This window comes from Perissodus microlepis, chromosome 13 (assembly GCF_051167445.1).
Source record: "Perissodus microlepis isolate ML-2025 ecotype Zambia chromosome 13, ASM5116744v1, whole genome shotgun sequence".
Taxonomy (NCBI): domain Eukaryota; kingdom Metazoa; phylum Chordata; class Actinopteri; order Cichliformes; family Cichlidae; genus Perissodus; species Perissodus microlepis.
The window spans coordinates 25,379,646-25,403,605 of NC_140473.1; the positions used below are offsets into that span (position 1 = coordinate 25,379,646).

The window sequence follows — 23,960 nt, forward strand, 5'->3', positions numbered from 1 at the left end:
CGTTTGAGTTTATTAAACTACTTGTCATGTTCAAGAAACTAATATGATATGATTTGATCTTTGGGGCACGTTATGCTGCTGGAAGGCCATTCAAAGATGGTAATAAAGGGATGGACATGGTCAGGAACAATACAACAGAAGTCGAGACTCAACAGCCTAGGTAGCATTTTTCCAATTTTCTGTTGTCCAAGAGGGTCTGTGTGAATTGTAGCTCAGTTTCTTGCTTTTAGATGACAAGAGTGGCACCTGGTGTGATCTTCTGCCTGTGTGTGTGTGTGTGTGTGTGTGTGTGTGTGTGTGTGTGTGTGTGTGTGTGTGTGTGTGTGTGTGTGTGTGTGTGTGTGTGTGTGTTATGACTGACGTAATTTTAGTCTGCAAAACTGGGTTATAACACGTGGTCATTTCAGTGGCTGTTGACTTCTTGTTTCCAGCTTCTCTGACCTCTGGTTTCATTAAAGCATTTTACTTTATAATTATATTACTTTTAACATGTATCCAATGTGTAACATTCAACCTGTATTGTTTTGTTTGTTTTTGTTAAAAATAAAAACAATGCTATCAGCTTTTTGTCCTTTTTGTTTTTTTTGTTTTTTGCTGGATACAAATCAACTACAAATAACTTCGGCTCTACTGGAATTTGTTTTGAAATAATGTAACTACTTCCTGAAATCCTCTGTGGCCGCTTTTACCTGGAAACTCAAACTGCCTTTCAACCTGTTTTGCTTTAATGACTTCCTTTTGTTGATTGTGTTGTTGTGAGGGCGAGTGAGCGCCTACCTTCTGCTGTACTGAATAGAAAGTGGAAGGTTTTATGAGAGGGATGAACCAGATATCATTTTTTTCTTTCTGTCTTGGTAATCAGTGGCACTTTGTTGACCTTCTGAAATGTGGACAGAAGTGATGAATGTTTTCTTATTTCAGGATGTTAACAAAGTCACACACACACGCTCAGAGAGACACAACAGCGCAGTCACAGTGCTGCTGAGAGCCACAGAGACTTTTCTGTTGGAGGGAACGCCTCTGTTTATTCTCCTTTCCTCAGCCATGTATCAGTCTAAATGAGTCTCTCTGTGTGTTTATTTTCTCAGCCTTTCGAGGGTTATGTTTGGAGGGCTTTATTGTTTTGGGGCACATGATGTACTTTTGTAGAAAGGCATGTATAAAAAGTATAGGTTGCTGTTTGTGTGCGTGTAGTCTTAGGCTCTTGGAGGGAGTGCACTAAAAGGCCTCAAGCATTTTCCACAATGACTGTTTTTTCCAGCGTATTATGCAGCTGCCCAGACAATAATGCCCTATTGTTTTATGCATGCATAAGTGTGTTTATGTTTGTGTGTGTGTGTACATGCAGATACAATGGCTCTCTGCCCAACGGGGATCGGGGGCGACGTAAAAGCCGCTTTGCACTTTGCAAGAGGCCGAAGGCAAACGGGGTGAAGCCCAGCACAGTTCACGTCGCCTGCTCTCCACAAGCAGCCAAGGTGAGACACGACCTTTTAGACTTACAAGTGATCACAAAGCTGCAGCCGTCAGTTAGATTCATTAAACATATGGCCTAAACATTTAATGATGGAAAATTGCATTCTTTAATTCATCTCTGCGTAGGTGTGGGATGTTGTTTTTATGAAAACGTCAAATACAAACACACTGGTTCAGTGGTTTTGGCCTGCAGTGCTCCAACAAAGGCTTTTGTGAAACTCTGCCTTTTTGTTCTGTGATATTAAAGTACTGCACACAATGAATCTCACAAACGCACACACAATTGTCAGGAGAGAAAAGGAAAAAAAGCTCAGCAGAGCTTCCCTGAGTTTGCAGAACAAGGAAAAAAATCAGGTACAAGGTTTTGTCAAGGTTTTAAAATATATTTGGACAATGGTTTTTACATTAACTGGAACATGGTCAAGGTTTATAAGAGAAACAAATGTGAGCTGTCCAGTGGAAGGTAACTGAGCATTTTCTTGCAAAATCCAGGGTAGAACACGTTCATGTGTTTCCATCATCAGCCCAAAGACTGCCCAGAAACCCACTAAAATCTGTTAAATGATCAGGGAATTGTAGTTGTGTATGTGTGTGAGAGAGTGCTTTTTTTGGTTTGACATCTGCACATAATGGCTTCTCTGAGAACACACACTTTTATTCCCTGACTCACACATGCACTCACGCTCAGGCCAGGTTTTAGCTGCAGTCTGGAAGAGCGATTGTCCGTTTCTGTCCTGTGTGTGGTCCTAACTGACCAAAAAGAACATGGGTCCAGTTAATGATTACACATCTCCACCCTTCCTGTGTGCATCTGTTATTTTCTGCAAGGATCATTGAGGAGATGTCAGAGGTGTTTTTGATAGAAAACATGCTCAGTTCAGTCTTCTGCATTTTAAGTGAAGGGTTTGATTCTGCTTTCATTGCTGATCTGATCTCTTCCGTCTGTCTTTCCAGGCCATAAGCAACAAAGACCAGCACAGCATCTCTTACACTCTGTCTCGAGCCCAGACGGTGGTGGTGGAGTACACCCACGACAGCAATACAGACATGTTCCAGGTAACAAGCCCCAGCTTTTATCACCGTGCCTGGAGTTTTACAACCAATTCACAGTCCTTATTTTTTCCACTTCACTGCTCCACTCACACACATATTAAATAGAGGCTGGTAACAGAGCATCTGCGTGTTTAGTGCAGGGATTTTCGATCTTTAAAGCAGAGCCCTTGAAGGGACGCAGGAATGAGAGACATGAGGCACACTGTGTGAGGTGAAGTGCATGATGTCTTTCTGAAAATAATGGGAAGTTAGTTGTTGTGGTTTGGCCCGCTTATCAACACAGTCAGCAGTTGGATCTGCAGCAGTGGAAGTGACACATAGACACTTAAGATACTTTGAAACCTCAGTCCTGATTACAGCAAACTGCTTCCAAATTTGTACCTCTCGTAATAACGCACCCTTTATTCCAATGTGCACCATGAATAAAGGGCCACAAATGGACTTGGAAATGCTAAGAAAAAAGCCTCTTTGAAAAACAATATCAAAGTACTTCAGTTATAGTTGTCTGTGTACTAAAACAGGTTCAGCATCTTCATAATGTGCCATATCTCAAAGTATAAACCAGAGATTCTTTTTGAGCTTTATCCATATCAAGTCACCAATAAACAAGGATCAAAGCTGAATTTTAGTTAATAAAAAAATAGCACAAAAGCATCACCAGAGTTTTGTTTGTTTTCTATACAAAAATCTTCTGTATAGTCCACATCCCCCTGGATGAGCCACAGTTTGAGAACCACTGGTGTATACAAATGTAAATGTAGAAATGTTTTTAATTTAAAAAAAAAAAAAGCCCTTAATGTAACACCTCTCCATGAATCGCCACCTTATCGTGGTGGAGGGGTTTGCGTGCCCGTGTGATCCCAGGAGCTATGTTGTCGGGGGCAACTTGCCCCTGGTAGGGTCTCCCAAGGCAAATTGGTCCTGGGTGAGGGGCCAGACTAAGTGCGATTCAAAAAAAGAAAAGCAAAAACAACAGCAACAAAAACAAACAAAAAAACCTTAGAAGTACTGCACAGATTAGGAAACTACCCAGGAGCCTCGGTGAATGGGCTTGTTGTCAGCTCAAGCGATGTTCGACTCCACCATCCTGTCAGTTTACCACCTGCAAAAGGATCCATGGGGGTCCGGTGCTTTGTGTATTCACGGAGGTGTTGGCGGGATAATCCCTGGCGCCCTAAACTGCGCATAAGAAAAGGCAGAACTGTTCATTTATTGGCCGAGCTAGGAAAAAAAGAATAAGATCCCAAATGCAAGCTTGGTCATTTGAAAGGAGGAGGTTTAAGTGACGTCCTACTAGAAGGAGGCAAGTCCAGGACACATTTCTCAGTTGGCTTGGGAGCCCTTCAGTGTCCTCACCAGAAGAGGGGTAAAGGGAAGTTTGGGCATCTCTGCTTAGACTGGAGTCCCTGTGTCCCAGACATGAATAAGCAGCAGAAAACGGATGCATGCTTGGATATAAAATGATCTTTACATCAGATGGAGTTTTAATGAAATGGTAAATGTTAAAATTTCTATTTATTTATTTTTTTTGCCTGATGACCTTAACTGGTGAGTCGCCTTAAGCTTGGAAAAAACAGTCTACTGCTCTGCTGGTGCTTTCAGCCATGTCACATAATGACTTCTTTCCATCTGGTGACATTAACTCTTGGAACTGACTGTGTCCTGATCTCACTGTGTTGAGTAATAAAATGAACCAATCATGAATCATTCATCTTAGTCAGATTTGGACAAAATATATTACTGCATCAGTAAAGTTTTTAACACAGAATTTCTCCAAAGTCATTGTGTTCTGTCTTGACTAGCACTAACACTGAGGCTTTCCTGTGTGGTGTTTATGGTACTCTGGTGACGCTATCAGGGAAGAAAAGTACTCATCTTTAGGGGTTTTATGGGTTTTATACAAGTTTGCAATGCATGTGAAGCAATTCGACTCTACTTAAAAGTCTCTAGCATGTCTTTGCTCTGCATATTGTCTGCTGTTAAAGATTATCCAACTGTCTTGGCTTATGTATTTCACATTTCCTAATGGATTCCATCCTGGACACATTCTGCATCCATTTAGCAGTTTTTGTCTCCATTTTCTGTTATGTTTTTCATCCTACCAGCTTCCCCTGAGGTAATGCATCATTATATTATCACATCGCTGAAAAGCATTGTGGGCTAATCTTTCCATCTCTCTTCTCCAGATCGGTCGATCCACAGAGAGTCCAATAGACTTTGTAGTGACGGACACAGTGGCAGGCAGCCAGAGTAACGCAGACACTCAGTCGGTCCAAAGCACCATCTCCCGCTTCGCCTGCCGCATTATGTGCCAGCGCACGCCGCCTTACACAGCGCGCATTTACGCCGCAGGCTTCGACTCTTCCAAGAGCATCTTCCTCGGGGTGAGCACTGTTTCATCTGGAGCTTCAGACACGTGTGGGCGAGTTTGTGAGAGCAAAAAGGCAGAAGGATGAGAGAAGGAAAGACTAAAGAACCACAGGACAAAGAGGAAAACAAGACATGAAAGACGTGTCGTAGAGCGTGTGCTCTCATATTATTCTAAAACCTTTAACCTGCTTTTACTTTTCCCATGTTCTTGTTTTTACTGTCCTTCTCAATTTGTCATTGTTTGACAGCAGAGGACAACAACTGATGGTGTCCTGTTAGTGCTCTTGGTGGCAACACTAAACTCACACATGCTCAGTAGAGAAAGCTCAGTCTGCTAAATATGTATCTGCACGTTGTCTGCGAAATATGATAGGAGGTTGGACGAAGGGCTGCTGAACGCATATGAATATCAGCGTGTTTTTTGCTTCATTCAGGAGAAAGCTGCTAAGTGGAAGACATCTGATGGTCAGATGGACGGGTTGACCACCAACGGCGTGCTGGTGATGCACCCTCGCAACGGCTTCAGCCAGGACTCCAAACCAGGCGTCTGGAGGGAGATCTCAGTCTGCGGCAACGTCTTCACCCTGCGAGAAACGCGCTCAGCACAGCAGCGGGGAAAGATGGTAGGAACACATACAAAACCGTTTACTTTTTTTCCATAGGTGTATCGACTTAAAATTTCATACAAGTTTGAATCTCATTGACCCTGAGGTCAGGTTTTTCTGAAAAAATATATACAATAGGTGTGTTTACTAGGAAGCTGAGGGGAAGCGCTGGTGGATGCCAATATTTTTGATACTGTGGATTGTCATTTTTCAGCTCCACAGGTTTCAGCTTGGTCTCCACTAACTCCTAGCAACCTGTGCCAATTAAGGAAGTTAGTGCCACGCTTTGTCACCAAAAATAGTCAATTCTGGCCAAAAGTTATGAGTTCCTGCATATTTCCACTTTTTTAAAGTTGTCAGGAAATAGTCACAGTAATTAGTAAAATATACAGGTTAAAAGAAGAAACTCTCAGGAGCACAAGGGGGAACAGTCCAGATATGAAGGGTGAGGAAAAGTAGCGAGTTCTGAAAGTTGCATAATTGTTGCACAAACATCATCACACGTTCAGTGATTATTAGCATCTAAATGTTAATGTTTATTTTGATTTGAGCATTTTAACCTGTTTTAATCACTGCTAAAAAACGCATGAAAACCTTGAAATACACAGTTCTTGGTCTTTGCCTTTTTAGAGGTAATTTTTTCTTCTACAATCACAAATATTGTGATTTTCTTGCAGAACTGCTGTATTGCGATGCCACAGTTATCGTGGGATATGTATCATGAGTTACTGTGATTAAAATGATGAATGCATTTTCAGTCTCTCTGCTCCATGGCAATCAGTTAACCGCAAAACATATTTCCCTCGCACGCATTCCATCACAGCATCTCATACTTCATCACAATCGCATAGCAGCGCTGTCACTCAGGCAGCAGGAGGTCAGTCAGAGCTTAACACCCACCAGGAGGTCACTGGGATGCTATCTCCATGGCAGCAGGCCCTCCTGTTTGTAACAAGACCATGTAAGGGATCCTCCTGCTGACGTCACAGTCTCCCAGCCAGTCGCGGCGCTGTCTGCGTCTCATCAGTGTGGACAGTTGTCTCATTGGATTTACGAGGCTGTTGGGATGTTTCATTAGGTCTTTGTTTCTTCTCCTCTTCCTCCTCCTCTCCACAAGATGTATATCATCAGCCACGCGCACACAGTCAGCAGCCGTAATATTAATCCATCCCTTTATCGAGTGTCCCACCTGCTCTCAAGTCTTTCCACAAATTAACAGCTCCCTTATCTCCACCTGCCCTTTCCCATCCACACACTTACCAGTGTTATCCACCTCTACAGCATCCACTCGTTATTTCACAGCTGATTGATCATTTGTATTGCCAGCTGCGGGACAGCACATATTTTCATTACGCACGGTAACAAAGCGTGATGGTGTTTAAACCGTCTGCACATACGAGTGGTTGCTGCTCAGGTGGAGTCCTCTTTCATTGTCAGCGTCGCTACAGTTGGGGTAACATCGCTATACAAGATGAAAGGCTGTGAGACTTTACTACAAAGATAACTTGTACTTTCTTAAAACATGTTTCTTTAACATGTGACTACAACAAGAAGCCTTAACTCTAAAGAGGATGTTGGAGCCCTGGTTTGAAATATTACACCCATTGTTGTTTTGTTGTATGTGTTATTACACAGAGATACAGAAAAAAGAAAAACATGAATTGAATTTTAAAATTACCGTATTTTCTCTGTGATTTTTAAAAAAATATACCTTAAGTTTGAGTTAGTAAACCTGCTCAATGCATTTTTGTGCCTCCAGTCACATCTCTGCATGAAGCAATAAAAACACTCCGTCAACTGCCACTGTTACTCAGCAGTGACTCCATGCAGTCCCTATCTAAATAAATAAGGAAACAGACCCAACATGAATTTTAATTTTGGCCATCAGGGAATAAAATGTAGCAAAAAACGAGTTAAATCTGATAATAAGTGCTTTAAAAGTTATGCGACTCTGATTCAGGTTTAAAAAGCTTGTCTTTTTTGCCAGTTCTTCTTAGCCAAAAATAAGACATAAAGCACACTTCTCGATATCTTTACTACAATAAAGTGTAGATGGGAATCACTACAACAACATGATTGTCTTAAATGCTTCCTGGACTGGATCTTTTTGTGGCAGGAGCAGCACAACCTCCATATTTAAAGTTAAGGGATCAGATTTCTGTTCAGGGTTAAACTGCTTAGAAACCTTCCAGCAGATGTCATTTCAGTCCAGTTAGGTGTTGGTTTGTATTCACTCGATATCAAAACTAGAATTAAAAACTGAGCGTTGGACTCATCCAACAACCTTAAATTATTAAACAACAACATTATTTTTGACCGAAAAGGGTGAAAACTGAATATCTTACTGGCTTCTAATAGTGTTTTCCTCAACTCTCAAGTACACTTCTCTTAATGAGAGAACTGCTCTGCCGTAGCGGACGCTGACACATGAAGGACATTGTGATTGAATAGTCTTGAATAAATTGGCTCAGCGCGTTTGCCAAAAGCCCCTGAGTTGTTGGTTTAATGTTTAGCTCCACGGTGTGTAATCTTTAAATGACATGATGGGGATAAAGATTCATCAGAAGCATTTTTGGTAGCTTTTTTGCGTCGTTACTGTGAGGTGAAGATGAAACGTGCACAAGTTTGTTTCAGTTATTGGGTGGATTGAGTCAGCCTTTACCAGCAGGGCAGCTGGTTTGCCCTTCTGTTTGACATAATTAGGAATATCTTACAGTGCAGTCTACACACACGCACACACACATATAACAGTGGGTTGTAGTGGGGGGTAGTGTTGCTGTGGGGGTTTTCGTGAGGGATGACAAATGATCGGAGTGCAGTGTCTGAGCTCCTGCTGCTTTAATACAAGCTTTTGTCCTGATAATTTAACGGTTTCAGTGTAATTAAATTAAACTCTGACAGGAGGTGAGAGCATCTCGATGTTTACATGGACCGAGGGCCCTTATGTCATTAAGCTTGAGCATGATTATACACTTAGGAGACAAATACTTCTTTAAACTGTCTTTTTAAAGTGGGTTAGAAGAAGCTACCTTATAAATACAGGGTTTATCTTAACCTTCTGAACTCTTACCTGTTCCAGCTGAAAAGCTGGAGTACGCAACACAAAGCCTGAGGGTGAGGATCGGCTCACAGACGATGTTAATCCAGGCCGGGACTTTTTAAAAGGAAAGGAAAACGAAACAATGCCTCAAAATGAATAAAAGGCAGCGTTATGCGATTCAGTCTCAGAATGAATGACTATAACAAGTTTGTACTGCTTTTAACTCTATTCCATCAGACGTCACTCTACTGTGTTCAAATTGGGCAGTTTGAAGGCTATATTATGGTCGCCGCATGACCATAATATTGACCATTCAGGACAGAACAGATATAAACAGTGAGCTGATGGTCAGTTTCACCATTCAGTGCTAGTATTGAGGTTTCACAGTCACATGACTACTAACCACCTTGACGGTAGCTTGTCCGTCATTTATGAGGGGAAAATGTTCCCCAACCAGTTGGCCTCCTTAAAGTTTCTTTGGTTGCTTGCAGATTTCCGTAGTCGCCCATAGTTTCTACGGAAAACTCTGACTTGTCTAAGAAAACTCTCCAGCTGCTCTCCAAGCAGGAATGAAATTGTGTAACATGCAGTTCGCCTTCAAAGTAAAAGATGAGCATTTTGTAACGCGTTGGCTGTAGCTTTTACTCTGAAGGTGAATGCAGCACACCAGGTTAAAAAAACTACAAAAGGTGCACAACAACCTGGCATAACACTGAACTGAGTGTGAGTTTGAACAAATGACCAAATGCCTCAAGGCTTGATCCAGTGCCTGGGGTTTTATTGTGACCTCTCCTTACTTTCCTGTCTAAAAAATCTCCAATAAAGCTAAAAATGCCATAAAAATAATGTTTAAAAACAACAACACCCATGTGTAGTTTGCACCAGCAGTTGTGATGCCACTTTTGTTTTTTGCTTGGGGCTGTAATCGACCTTTATGACGGATGCAGACTTTTTCTGTCTTGCAATGAGCATGTTTGCTGTCACCATTTTGGTGTTTTGCAACCGAGTCATTGCACCGACTCAAGATGTTAGCCAACGAGGATAACCCTGGATAATCCTCTGTGAAACTTGGAATGTACAAATAAACAAAATAGACTTAATGTTTTAATCAGTGTGATCTGAAGGGACTTGCTGAGAAAATAAATCAGGAAAGTGTCTGCTGAGGTTGAGTCAGGCGCTGCCAGGTTGGCTTTACTTTTCAGATCCAGAAGCTACATCCGCGTTTCTACTGTGCATCTTTCCTCTGTGCTGCGGTATTTCTGCATCAGACACGAAGCCAGGCTTTAATGAAAAGGGAGGACATTATCTCAGGCCATTATTGTAGTCATGTATTCCACATTGCGTTTGTTCAATAGTAAATGTAGGTAAAGAGTTTCTTCAAAAAGTCTGAGTTAGCTGTGACACATTTAATAACAGAAGATCAGTTTGGTTAATTCATGAATTTGACCATGTATGTTTTTTATTTAAATCTGCTATCACCAACATTTTCTTAAATTGTTGCTGTAGGTATGTAGTACAGTGGTAAATATTATATCCTGATGATTGTATAATAATCTATTTTAAGTTCAGTTTGATGTGTTTTATCAGTGACCCTCACAGTGGTGCATATGAGACGATAACCAGCACAGAGGCATTTATTTGTTAATCTGTTTGCATTTATATGTTAAAAAGAAGCCCACATACTGTAGACGAATTTGTAATGTGTATCACATTTGTGTAGGTTATCAGAATTCAGCTGTGTTTCTATTATGTTTCATCATTTAACTTGATCAGTGTTCCTCTGGATAAAAGTAGAGTGTGTTATTTTACTGGGCAGATGTGATTCTGTGTTGTTGCCGAAGAAGGGCATTACTGACATAAATAACGACATACATGAAGGTTACAGACCAGGAGGGACACACGAGCCAGCGGTGATGTAATGCTGCCGCTATGTAAATCTGTTCACCCTGAATCACAGGGTGACCTCAGTGTCAGTGTTAGGGTGACTGATGGCATCAAAACACCTGGGAGCTGACTTCACCCTCATCTCTGTGTCACTTATTGTATCACTTTCCCTCCCTTTCTCTTTCTCTCTTTTTTCTGTTTGTCTCCTGTTTTGTTTTGTTTTTTCACACTGCCCTCACCCTGGTGTCCTCTGGTTATCTCAACATGGAATTTCCCATCCTGTCTGATCTTACAGAGCCAATCCGAACACTTACTTCAAGACTGTACTTCACCAAAATTTCCACCAGTTCTCTGTCCTGCCCCGTCTGCCGCCGTCATTTCAATTTCCTCATGCCATGTTGTCTCCAGCTGTCAGTCCCGTGCTTCCCTCCCTGAAACCCACATCTGTCAGAGGGAGACATGTGGATATTTGTGCTACGCTGCCACCTACTGTGGTCAGACAGATCCTGCAAGGCCCGGGTTTTTTTTTGTTTTATACTCTTCCAGCCTTCAGGGTTGAGCGTATCCCAGCATGCACTGGGTTAGAGGCGTGGCACTCAGGAGAGGTCACTGAATGCAAAGGCTCGAATGACTAAAATAAAACCAGCTGTATTTGGAAAAGGTTAAATTCTTCCTGCAGGCTGCACAAAGGCTAAAACCTTCTAAACAAACATGTTTTAATGGGGTTTTTTTTTTTTAAATTATATAAAATTTCACGTGTTCCACAGGATATTTGAATCATGAGTGTAGCTGCTGTCAGAAAAGTCGAATTTCAGAATGTGAAATCTTTTGTTTCTACTAGTAGCTATAGCCAGTAAAGTACTAGATTGCTACAACCATGCGATAAAATGACAATAAAAACAAATGAAATGAGTGACCACGACTTGTTCAAAGGTGAGAATTTCCAGTAAACTTCAGTGTGGATTTGCATTTGCACGGACCACGACAACTTTTTTAATTTACCGAAAAACAGAAAAGCTAACTATTGGGAATTTTTTTTCCCACAGATCCTTAAGTGTTCAGTTTATTTTTAAAGTATAGGCTCACTGCAATGCAGTAGTTTACACTGTCACCAAAATTGTTGGTTTAAACCTCCCGTTCTTCTCCAAAGACACTTTAGACACTTTAAACATTAGTGGTGTTTTTGAATTGGTCGTCGGTGTGGTTGTCTGTCTCTGTGCTCGCTTGGTAGTTGACCGGCAGCCAGTCCAGGGTGAAGAAATTGGTTTGATATTTAAGGGTCATAAAATATGCTAAAGAGTTAACTTTTACTTTTGTGTGCAATCTCATTTGTTACTGAATCCAGTTATGATTTTTTTTAATTATTGCTTTGTGCTGAAAAATATTTAAATCTGGGACAATTGAGACCTTTCTTGGATTTTTTTATTGGACTTGCTCAGGGAGGCCAAGAACCAATAGCACTTCATCATCTTGCCGCTCCTACCTAATCAGCTCCTGTCGGACATAATGCTGTAGGCTTTCGGTGTCATTAAGGTCTTCTGTGCACAATAAATCATCACCTTTCCACTTTTTTTTGTTTAGCTTTAAAAAAAAGTTGTTGAAAGCAAGTCTTTCCTTACCTGGGGGTGAAAATCTCAGTTTTGTCTAATTTTGACTCTGGGTATAACCTGCTACTCTTCCTCTGTCTTTCAGGTGGAGACGGAGAGTCAGGAGCTCGTTGATGGCTCTCTTATCGACCTCTGCGGCGCCACCCTGTTGTGGCGCACTGCTGAAGGCCTGGCCCGCACTCCCACCCTGAAACACCTGGAGGCGCTGCGGCAGGAGATCAACGCGGCCCGCCCGCAATGTCCCGTGGGCTTCAACACACTGGCCTTTCCCTCAATGCGTCGCAAAGACACACCTGACGAGAAGCAGCCCTGGGTCTACCTCCAGTGTGGTCACGTGCACGGCTACCACAACTGGGGCAACCACCGCGAGGAGAGGGAGGGCCGGGAGGGCCGCCTCAGGGAGTGTCCCATGTGCAGAACCAAAGGGCCGTACGTGGCGCTGTGGCTGGGCTGCGAGGCGGGCTTTTACGTGGACGCGGCCCCGCCCACTCACGCCTTTAACCCCTGCGGTCACGTTTGTTCGGAGAAGACTGCGGCCTTCTGGAGTCAGATCCCGCTTCCTCACGGCACACACACCTTCCACGCCGCCTGCCCCTTCTGCGCCCAGCAGCTAAGCGGCGAGCAGGGCTACGTCAGACTCATCTTCCAGGGACCCCTTGACTAACGGCGGGAACTTCCCAACATTCTTTGGAGGTTTTATTTGGATGCTGACCCCGTATTTAACACGGGGACCTTCCCAGATCTGTTTTTTTCTGGACTTTTTGTCTCTCTCTCATTTTTAAGTGACCTTTGTATTGCTTTTTCATGAATGACGACAAAGATTTCTATATTTTCATGTGAAACCAGAGACAGAAAAACCAAACAAAGAACACTGCTGGGTCAAACCTTTTTTGCGTTTGTTTCTTGGAAAGGACTTTCAACAGTATTTATCTAAATTACTAACACACCGCAGCGCAAACCTGCGGTTTTATTCATGTTTATTGTTGCATTATACATCTGTGTACATCTCTTAGAGCTAATTTAAACAAAGATGTTTATTTATGGCCCTGGAGCATCGCTTCATCCTTTATCTGTCAGATAACTTCAATACTATTAAGCGTTTTATTTTGAAACTTCAGTATATTGTTAACCAGATATAAAGTTTTAGGTGTGTTCTGAGGGTTTTGTTCTGTCTCTCTCTGCCTTGTTCACCACTCAGATCTGTCATATTTATACACCCCGTCCTCTCACGTCGTGTGTTTAAACCCTTCAGTTATTCTTCTATCTCATTAGCCATCACCACAGCCTTTTCCCTTGCAAAGCAATAGATCTGGAACTGAAACCTCCTAAAGCATTATGGGAAACCGAGTCTTCTAGGCATCTTTGCAAATGGCCTGAATGACTGCTCCCTCCCTTTAAAGTGAAATATCTTTGTGGGTAAGTGAGTGAATCTCTACGCAGCCATGTAGCTAATGTTATACTTTACACAAACACACACACACACTTGCAGACACACACGCTAACCAGACCAGAGGGGTGCACTGCAAACCAAGATTAGTGGATCAGCGAGGTATCTTTATCCTCAAGTCAGACTTTAAGTCACAAAGATGGCTTTCTGTTAACCATGTCTAGATCACATGGTACGTTATGCTGGTGACACAATCTGCTCCAGACTACGTTAGGTGTAATGTTTTGAAGGAAGGAGTACCTTTTAATAAAACTGGTGAAGGAAGACGAGCAAAATGCGTTGCATTGTCATTGGGAGTTCTTGCATTCAGCTGGTGATGCAGGACATGTCTAAATAGTAATTTTATGCTTGACCTGAAAGCATATGGGGGGCATATATGACCTGAAACCAGCAACTGAGCCCATTAAGGTATCAGGAAAGTGTTGACTTCAATACAACCAGAAAGTGTTCTTGTAAACAGGAGTCGCCCCCTGCTGGCTACCTAAATGAATGCAGGCATACGGTTTTCAGCCATCTTTTACAGTGAATATGGTTAGAAGTGAATGCGCTGGGCAGACTATATTATTGAAGAAAGCCTGGCGGCCACATTGACCTTGCTTCTCAGCACACCCCTCTGGTCAGATGCTTTTCATGTGTGGACAGTGTCTGGTTTATTCTGCGTGATAACTGGGATGTCTGAGGCACACAGTCAAAAGCAAGATCACTACTGTGCCAGATGCAGTACGGTTTTCTGATCGGTATTAGTATTGAGCTCCGAATGTATTAGATGTCCTTTTGACAGCATTGCAGTTACGCCAGTATTTTAAAATCCTTTTCTTGTCACGTGCCCTACTGGAGGCTGGAAAAAATCTACGCACTATTGTTCAGCTACACCTAAAAGTATGCAAACCGAGGCAGTTGAAGTCATTTCAGCAGGTTTCTCCTCCTCTCGTGTGAATCGTCACAGTGCAGGAAGTCCCATCTGTCTTACGCATCGAGCGAGCAACAAAAAGCAGGAGATACAAACACATCTGCTGTGGTTTGACTCAGGTTTGACACAAGCACACACACACGCACGGCTTTAAGCTTCACAATTCTCTTTATGCACGCGTGTGCGCTCATTAGGGCTTCGTGTTAACTTGTGCTTTCCAAACAAGGTCGAGCTTCAGATATCAGGGCTGCTTTTAGTTATATTTTATGTTGATTAAAAACAAGAATGAGAGCCAGAGAGTCAGGCTTAATTTATTAACTTTATAGTAACTTGGAGAGCTATTATATATACATTTCTTTCAATATAGTGCTGAGTCATTTTAAGCCTTTATGAGAGAAAATAGAAGAGTAGAGCATAAAGTGTGAGACATGAAAGGCCTCGTTTTGTAGTTTGTTTCCGATGTAGAGCTCTGATTTAAATATAATATATTATTAGATAACCTTTTACTACATATGATGAAAACTGTCTTCCACTGATGCTTTTACTTTAAATAAGGACCTAAACAACCAACTGCACTCTATTATCTTTATATTTAAACCACATAAATGCTTAAATCTGTAAACACCTTACGCCCTGGAGTTTCTTTAATGGGACTTAATCTGAGGAAAGAAGTTTTTCTCTGCTGACATCTTAGCTTCAGGATGAACGAGTTAGTCAGACTCAAGAGAACCAGGTTCAAGATAAACACAGTGGAAAAACCGCACAATGATGCCTCTTTATTTTTATTAATTTTGTATTGATTCATTGGAAGCGGATAACAAACTGCTTCAGAACTTATCATAGAAACTAAATGTGAACAATAACTGCATGTTCAAACTAAGTGTAGAGCTTTTTAAGGAGAGATTTTTGTTTCAGCTCCAGTGCACGGGTTAGTTATGTATGATTAGTTATTTAATATCTGCTCGCCAACCCGTCTGATAATCCTTTGACTGAAGAGTAAACGACGTTGAAACGTGACCTTAAACTTGAGATTTGATTCCTCTAATAACATCAGACTTGCACTAAACCACAAATATTTTTCATTTTTCTTGTCTAAACTTTTCTTTTTAAAAGTCGCAGCACTACAGATGCTCCAGATTAGATTCTCTTAAAGTAGCTTTGCATGAGTCACAGTTCAAAATAATCCTTATCTTTTACTGTGCCTCGGTTCCTCCCATCAGTTCGTCCTCTGCATGAAACAAGCAGTTTTATCTTTTTTTTTTTAATTTAAGCCAACTTTCTTCTGATTGGCTATGCAAACAACAGGTGGGATGTCAGCTCTGAGTGACATCACACAGAGCTAAAAGTCGGAGGGGAAAAAAAAAATTCTGAAACTAGTTTGAAGCTCTGCCTCGAAAACAACAAAAAGCAGAGATGCAAAATAACTGAATCCAACTCCATCTGCTGAGGAAGACTGTGTGCTGTGATCAAAAGCTCAGGATGAGCTACTACAGATCATTTATCAGATGCTGTTTGAAAAGTTAATGCTGACCTTGGAGACCACTGTCCTGATATTTGGAGCTTTATGTGAAAGCACAGATTCTCCTGCTGCACACATCTGTAACATCACTGCTGTTCGCCCACTTCACTCGAACGAGACACACACTCAAACTGTAGAAACCTCCAGAAAACGAAGCAGCTTTACTAACCAGTCACTTCCAAACTGTTCACGCAGAGCCTCAGGTCTGCGTGGACACACTCGTATCTGCAGGTAAAAGTAGTGCGTGTGAGTGAGAAGCTGTAATTTATACGTTCGTGTTGATTGTATGTGTGCAGTTTGTATGTGTGTTCATGTGTCCACACATTAAGTAGCTCTCCAGATAACGTCCATCAGTATCCTCAGAGTGCAACACACTAACTCACCTCAGGGAGAAAATACGAATATGAATCACACACACACACAAAAACGCACACACACAGCTAAGGTCTACTGAGGATACCTCACGAGTTAGAAGTCAAATCTGGATTCAGATGTGCGTCCTGCCTCTCTAACCCAGTCTTCTTTCATGGATTAAGTGTGTGATTTTTAAGGGCTTCCCTCCGTCTCTGTACTGTTTCTCTACACGAACACAGGCCTGACCCCGCCCCCGCCCTCCACTCGCTCTTCCTCCTCTCCTGTTCGGAGTGTATTTGTGCTTGTAAAAGGCGAAAGCAATGAATGTTTCCAGCAAACACTTTTTTGTAAACGACTTTAAACAATAAAGTGTAAAAGTGACACATTTCACCGTGTGCTGGGTTTTCTTTGCATCGTCAGTGCAAAGCTATTAAACAAAATGTAAGTTAACTGAATCAAAAACTACGGTTTACACAACAAGTTAATAGAAGTGAGAGGAAATAGCTCGATCAGATTTACCTGTTGATTCTACAGAAGTCTCATTTTTGTTCTATTGACTTTGAATCAACTCTTAAATAGATACATTTATGTAGTCTTTCAAATTAACTGCTGAAAATTAGGTCAGAGGTTTACAAGATGCTGATGAGATCTGCTATGATGTATGGTTTGGAGATGAAAAAGACAAAAGGCACAGCTGGAGATGACAAGTGAACATATTAAGATTTTCACTGGGAGTGAGCAGGATGGACAGGATTAGAAAGAAGTACATCAGGGGGACAGCTCAGGCCGAGCAGCGGGGACATGTGCAGCGGAGAGGGTCGTGGATATGTTGGACAAAGGAATACTGAAGCTGGTAGGCAGGAAGAAAGAGGGAGACCCCAGAAAAGGTTCATGGATGTAGTGAAGGATTACATGAAGAGAGTTGATATGACAGAAGAGGATGCTGGGATTGGGTGAGATGAAGGCAGATGATTTGCTGTGGCGACCTGTAAAGGAAATAACCGGAAGAAGACAGTCCAACCCTAGTTCAGGGTCAGTTGGTATCTCTTAAATATAGAGATTTTAGACGAAAACAAGCAGCTGCTTCTGCACATTTTGCTTTGTTTTATGAGTTGATTGTTTTATGAGTCGAGTTTATGAACTATTAATTCATACCCTGACTCCTCCATACACATGATTTCTGGTGCTTTTACACTCAGAGGCCACCAGGTGGTCATACAAATGATTAGAATGAGTAAAGAAACTGGATCAGTGTTCTGGATTTCTCTGCAAACCTTCCAGAAACATTAATAAATGTTCTGCCGACATCTCTCAAGAGTTGACTGACGGACAGATGACACAGTACACATGTTCGGTATTTCATATTGCACTTTATTCACCTCTGAAGAGGCAGAAGCGGTCTGGGCTGAGACCTCGTCGCTGTCACAGATCAACACTTATTGCTTTCGGGCTCTCGGTCCGCACGGGTCGGACCCATCTCAAGTATACTCACACTGAAACTTTGTGTACATGTACATATGTAAATGAATATGTGTATATGTGTATGTGTGTGTGCCCCAACACTGCAGAAAACACAGCACCTCGTGTCTTTGGGTGAAGGAATAACGCTGAGTGATGGGATGGGCAGAGAAACCGGAGAAACGCTGAGGTTTCACATGACATGAAGGTGAAAACAAACCGGAAAAAAATAATACACAACAATGTGATGTTCTCGTCAGCTACTCCACACAGAGACGAATAAAGGCCTTCACTTTAAAATTACATCCTGTCCCAGAAAATCTCATATCGCAGTACCCAATTATTTCTCAGCACAGACGTCGCTGCGGGCTTCGTGGGCTCCACTCATTCAGCTTAAAGCTGCTCTGTTTAATCTTCATGGCAACAACAGATCTAATGACGACTCGCGCATTTTAGATGCGGCTCGTAGTGAAAAAAAATCAGCAGGAGAGGGCAGCAAAGGACATAAAAGTCACATTTCCATCAGAACGCTGCTCGAAATGTAATATCTTTGGGTCTTCATCCTTTGAAGCCAATAAACTGAGAGGGTACGGTGATATGACACTAGTGAAACCTGAAACTAATGAAAGCCAAGCTTCACTTGAGCCACATGCATAACAAGCCGTCGCCTTTGCCATTTATTCTCATGTTTCCAACGGTTCTGAGTGTTTTTAAACACATGCAAACACTGACTTGTGGATGGTAATGCAGTTAAAGTCAGTGAGAAGTCTGTATCAGCTACATCAATATTATATAAACTGGAGAGCTGGTTATAATTGATGTTATTGATCGTTTTAATCAGTTTAATCATCTGACAACATCAGACAATCTCAGAACATTTTGGTCAAAAAATGTGCCGATATGAAAAAGCTTTATACGGTTTCTTTTTTGTTTGTGTTTTTTTTTTACTGAGCATGAGGCATAAAAGCGTTATTTAGAAATTATATCATTCAGTTTCTGCAGCAGAGCAGCCTCGCCTCCATTAACAATGCTCTCAGAGCTCTCTGCGGCGTCACAGCTGAGCCGATGGTACTACAGAGGTCGGTCCATCCTCATAGTGCAGCCGACAAATTAGTAATCCCGGGACACCCTTCACAAGTGGATACAAGTACCAAAGTCTTTTGAGGTAAAGTCAATTATCCATTTAAAAGCTCATTTTCAAGAGGCTTGCCAGATGAAGTCAGCCAGACTTGATGATTTTAAATGATCTTAGTGTCATATTACACCGAGTCCACTGAGCAGAGTCAACTTTAGAAGTCTTCTTTGTGTCATTTATAAACATTTGATTCAGAATAATTTACTAACAGGAGCGCAGGGGTGCAGGATGGACTGACAGGGTGTGCACTGAGGGTAAAAGGAGCTTTCACTGTTGTAAAATACATAAGTGTAAATTCATTCTCATTGGATGAATATAGGCAGATAGTTAAATGTTCAGACACAGCTGTATTAACCACAGTACCTTTTTTTTAATGGTGCTGGTAATTTGGACGCATAAGAGTCGCTAAATCAGACCAAATGTTCCATTTCTGTTGGAAAATGAATGCAGAGAATCTTATTCTGTCTCATAAAATATCAGAAAACCTTAAAAGTACCCTCAGTGTTTGTATACTGTCATAAACACCAGTGTTGTAATGTTTCAATTATAAAATATTTTAGTTAGAAACAAAGCAAAGAAGTTCTGAAGAAGCTTTTAAGCTGTATACTTGAGAATTCAACTGACTTCTCTATTTTTGGTGCTTGTATCCACTTTGTCGCCGTTACCTGCTACATTTGAGGGTAGACTGAGGGCAAGTTTGTGGAATAAACTGCTGACACGCCTGATATCTGAATTTTTTCCTCCCTAATAAAATGACATTTGCATTAGCCCTGAAAATCCAGCAGAGGTTCCTAATGACACCTCTCCAAACCAGTGCTAAGCGCTGCATTTCCACTTGGGTTTCTAAGAAATCTGATGTACCAGTAAGTCATTTTTGCACTGCTAGACATCCTTTTCTGTTGTATTGTTGAACTCAGTGGTAAATCAGGACCCTGTGCTGGGTTTACATTACATAACTCGATATGGTTTCGCAATTTAGCCGCAGCAAAACACACCGAGTCCAGCAGAGACGTCTTTGTGCTTGAAATAAGAGGTCAAAACCTTCCCGTAACGCCCATGACTTCATCTTTGTGATTGCATTAGCAGTGCAAAAAACCCAAAATCTAATTTGTTCTCCAAACTGTACTCCCACTAGTGTCCCTAATAATATGTGAGTATATCAGTATATTATCCCTACCTATTTAGAATATATTATTTTTTATTTTCTGGCCAACATAAGTCAAAATCAATATAGAAGAAAAGAAAACAAAGGGTGAGTTGTTTCCTCTCTAATCTGGATAAAAGTGTTTAAAGTGATCGCCAAGATTAGTTCATTAGTTATGTGATGAACAGCCTGCAGAGGGCAGTATATCCCAGCTGCTTCCAACCATCAAAGCAGGCGAACTGCTTCTTAATGCTGAGACTGCAGGGTAGCACTGCACATGCAATCACACTCAGCCTCCAGGGGAAAAAGTCATATCCTCTCACAATCTCTTGATGTCGGGTCAACATGTCAAATGGGTCACATGACAGGGATTACGGGGGACTACGTCACACGATGAGGGTGAAGAAGGCCTCAGTGGTCCAGGATGCGGAGGTTGCCGGATACAATTTTGTTTTCCAGCATGGAGCCAGCCGGAATATCGATCCGATCTCCGTGGTTGGCGATGATGATGACGGTGCCCTGTAGAGACAGAAATGATGACAGGACTGAATTTAATTAAAGCTGTAAATCAAAAACAGAAGCACGCAGGTTCAAAGTCTGAAATTAATGTCTTCAATTCTCTCTGCACTTCTTCTCCACCACATTACTAAAACAGCAAGTTTCTTTTACTGTCGGCGAGCTTTCTGGGTTTATTACGCTCAACATTGTTATATTCAGAGTAAATTAAATAGCTGTAACACGTTTTGTGGCCATGAAAACAACTGCAGCTCACATGCTGGCATTATGGAACAAAAGAAAACAAGGTTTCCTCGTCTTAAAAACCAAATCTGACTGCAGAGCTTTACCTTAAGCGACACGTTTTTCCCAAAGGTGACATCTCCGGACACCGTCAGATGGTCGAGCTCCAGCATGTCGGGAATGCTCTCGAAGCGGATCAAGTATTCCTGAACCTGAGCGCAGACACAGAGAAAAGTAACTCATCTGTATGTGAGCTTTTCAACTCCACAGATCCTTTGGCAAATTAAATTACTGACTAAATACTGTCACTGAGAATCGGAAATTTGGGGGCATCAGTGGTGTAACCTTTGAGGATCAGGAGATTACTCAGAAACCTTCTTGGAATAATTTATTTATTTCACGACCCAACTTTAGCATCCCATTTAACATCACAATGGTCATAACAAATCTCTACTCTTTTTTTCCAACTTTTAAAAAAGAAAGAAAAAGAATGAAGTATTTAATCAACATTTAATCAGTGGCTTTGAAAAAGTTCGGCACTTTAATATCATCACAGCCACACATGAGATCAACAGGCTGCACACGCAGTGACAGATGTTCCGATGTTTCCACAGCTGGTATGATTACCTTGGTGAAGGAGCTGCCCAGTTTGACGTGCGGTGTTGTCGGGAACTCTCTCTTCGGGCTCATGTTGAGCGAGCCGGCATCCAGGCTGTACAGGTTGGACATGACCAGGAGCAGGTCGGACGTAGTCTTGACCGGCAGGAAGCGGCTGCGGGGAACGTTTATTCCCAGGGCGTTGTCGAAGCATTTGATGGCCGCACCCACCGCAGTCTCCAGCTGGATGACGTTCTGCCCGCCGTCGAGCGTCTGATTAACAGGAGAGGGGAGAGGACACGTTACATGTTTTTTTTAATAAAAACAAAAGTGCACGTTTGTGCCCCTAACTGTACAGTCTTTACTATAAAACTACATTTAAATTATGCAGCAACTCCCAACAGAGAAGCTTCTTCACCCAAATTAAATAAACAAGAGTCGAACTGTGATTTAAGCCAATGGCGGTCCAGATGTCAGTGGCGATATCTCCTTCCATTACTTATTTTATTATTTTTCCATTACTAAACACTCTACCTGTACAACTAATAATATTACCCTTCAGATCATCTGTACTTTGTGTTTAATCCTAATTAGTGGACATTCATTTTTATCTTAAGTGCCTCTAAACCACAACAGCGCACAGTTCTGCAGTGTGCAGGCCTCTAACTGAAACTGAACCCTCAAACTGAGTGGTTTTAGTGCTGTACTCTTATCTAGATGGGACCTACACTTATGTAAAACCACACAGCTCCTGCACAGTTATGTCCAGTTTTGCATAACACTTACAACCCTGCACATGAGGAGTGGAAAATTTCATCTGTACCTATCGGGCCAAGACAGCAATAATCAGGGAGGAGGCTGCGGTTCAGCTGTGAATTTATTACACTGGCTGCAGTTTTGGACGGCCTGAGGTGATGCTTCCCCCCCATCAGGGGGCCAGAGGCCCGCAGTGCCAGTGAGTGAGCAGAACCGAAATAACACAAAGTCACAGCAAGTTACATTTGTTTGCTGTGCTGCTTTAAATCAGGATTGCTCTCAACAAGGACTCTGGAGGGCAACAAAGAACAAAGATATGTGGGAAATAAGTCACATTCAAACATTTGCTTCATCAGTCAAGTGTTCCTTTTTTCTTCTGACTTAACATGACCTGTGCAAACCTCACTGAACGAGGGAGGAACCCCTGTTATTGTGTTAGTGTTGTCAAAAGAGGGCAAATATAAGCTACAAATCCAATCATCTAAGCATCTAAGAAGGGCCAGACACATCTCTGAGGTCCTCTCAGGCCTTTGCTGCGTCTTTCCCATTTCTCAAGAACAAGATTTTCAGATACTGTTCGTCTGCTGCCATGTACTCTTTTGTCTTCCACTTGTTCAGTTCCTCCACATTTAAAGACACTCTACAGTTTTTGGCGAATAGCTCTTGAGGAATCACCTTTTTGGTGCAAACATACTACCATTTTGTGCCTGTCAAACAGTTTGGCAATTTTTGTAAATTCAACTTAACAAAAATGTGCTTTTACGACAGGCTGCTAGTAACAAAAGGGCTAAAGATAGAATTTAAAATTGGTTTACTACTAATTGCCTGTTGTGCATAGATGATATTGCTTCATCTCTTGAGTTAGGTGCTTGAATGATTCATATTTCAGTGTTAAGTAAGTTAACAAACAAAAACATCCATCTATAAATGGTCCGGCGCAAGGACGGGACTGAAAGTGAGTGAAAAAGCTTCTGCTCACAGAAGTTTTGAAAGACCTTTAGAAACCCTGAAGAACTATTGCATCAGACCACTTTAAAAAAACAACAACAAAAACAAAAACCATTACACCACAGTGTAATGTAAAAAAGGAAAGAAGACTTTTTCTTAGTACTGTATGTTTTGTTAGCCAGGGGGTTTCTTGGGATCACATTTGTCTGAAGTTGACCGATAACCTAAACTGACTTTGTCACCCCTGTTTTTTTACGCCTGCATGGCTCTCTTCAAAGACCTGGTCAGGGTGTAAGAGTTATTTTTGGGGGTTGAAGTTACAGTTAAGTTATAATTATGCTAACAATATTGAGAATGCATTCATGTTGGTCAAGGCCATCAGGAATGTATAAGCGTCTTCCCAGGAGATGCCAAGTGACTCTTCTGCAGCCTCCTCTCATCAACACATGAGCCTAACATGAAGTGCTTCTTTTAAATTATTAATTTTGATCTTTTGACAGTTTTTTAAGGTTGATTCTCCATTAACAGCTTTACATGTGGCACCTGATTAATAACCTGGATTATAAATATATATATATGAAAATTATTAAAAATATTAAAGATATATCAGCAACTTCAAAAAATAAAAAAACAAACAAAAAGAGTTTACTATAAATTATGTCTAGCAGCCCAACTGCAGTACTCTGACTGCCCACCAGGGGGCTGCAGCCCACACAGGAAGTTGCTCAAAGAGAGGAACTTGTACCAAAAAAAAAGGACATATCCAAATTAGGATAGGTGGATGCTGGATGCTTTTCCAAGTCCAGAGCAATACATGTGTGTAAGAGGAGGAAGAACAAGCTCAGAACGTTCTGTGGGGATTATATCTTTTTACATCATTTTAATATCATGTTTAGTCTCTTATATCCTTTTTATTAAG

The 23,960-nt window shown here is 41.6% G+C and overlaps 2 protein-coding genes across 6 annotated transcripts in view; one reads left to right on the top strand and one right to left on the bottom strand.

Annotated features, from left to right (window-relative positions):
- Nucleotides 1–16,650, top strand: part of peli1b (pellino E3 ubiquitin protein ligase 1b) — a 51,320-nt gene extending 34,670 nt beyond the window's left edge. For both annotated transcript variants that reach the window (XM_084948423.1, XM_084948424.1), the window contains exons 3-7: nucleotides 1,349–1,478; nucleotides 2,431–2,532; nucleotides 4,716–4,913; nucleotides 5,334–5,522; nucleotides 12,121–16,650. In XM_084948423.1, coding sequence (XP_084804549.1) covers nucleotides 1,349–1,478; nucleotides 2,431–2,532; nucleotides 4,716–4,913; nucleotides 5,334–5,522; nucleotides 12,121–12,699 — 1,198 coding nt within the window. In that variant the 3' untranslated portion in view covers nucleotides 12,700–16,650. The remainder of the gene's footprint in view (nucleotides 1–1,348; nucleotides 1,479–2,430; nucleotides 2,533–4,715; nucleotides 4,914–5,333; nucleotides 5,523–12,120) is intronic.
- Nucleotides 16,651–17,615: 965 nt separating this feature from the next.
- Nucleotides 17,616–23,960, bottom strand: part of ugp2b (UDP-glucose pyrophosphorylase 2b) — a 33,355-nt gene continuing 27,010 nt past the window's right edge. For all 4 annotated transcript variants that reach the window (XM_084948421.1, XM_084948420.1, XM_084948422.1 and 1 more), the window contains exons 8-10: nucleotides 21,368–21,610; nucleotides 20,848–20,952; nucleotides 17,616–20,521 (exon numbers count right to left, since the gene is read on the bottom strand). In XM_084948421.1, the coding sequence (XP_084804547.1) occupies nucleotides 20,414–20,521; nucleotides 20,848–20,952; nucleotides 21,368–21,610 (456 nt within the window). In that variant the 3' untranslated portion in view covers nucleotides 17,616–20,413. The remainder of the gene's footprint in view (nucleotides 20,522–20,847; nucleotides 20,953–21,367; nucleotides 21,611–23,960) is intronic.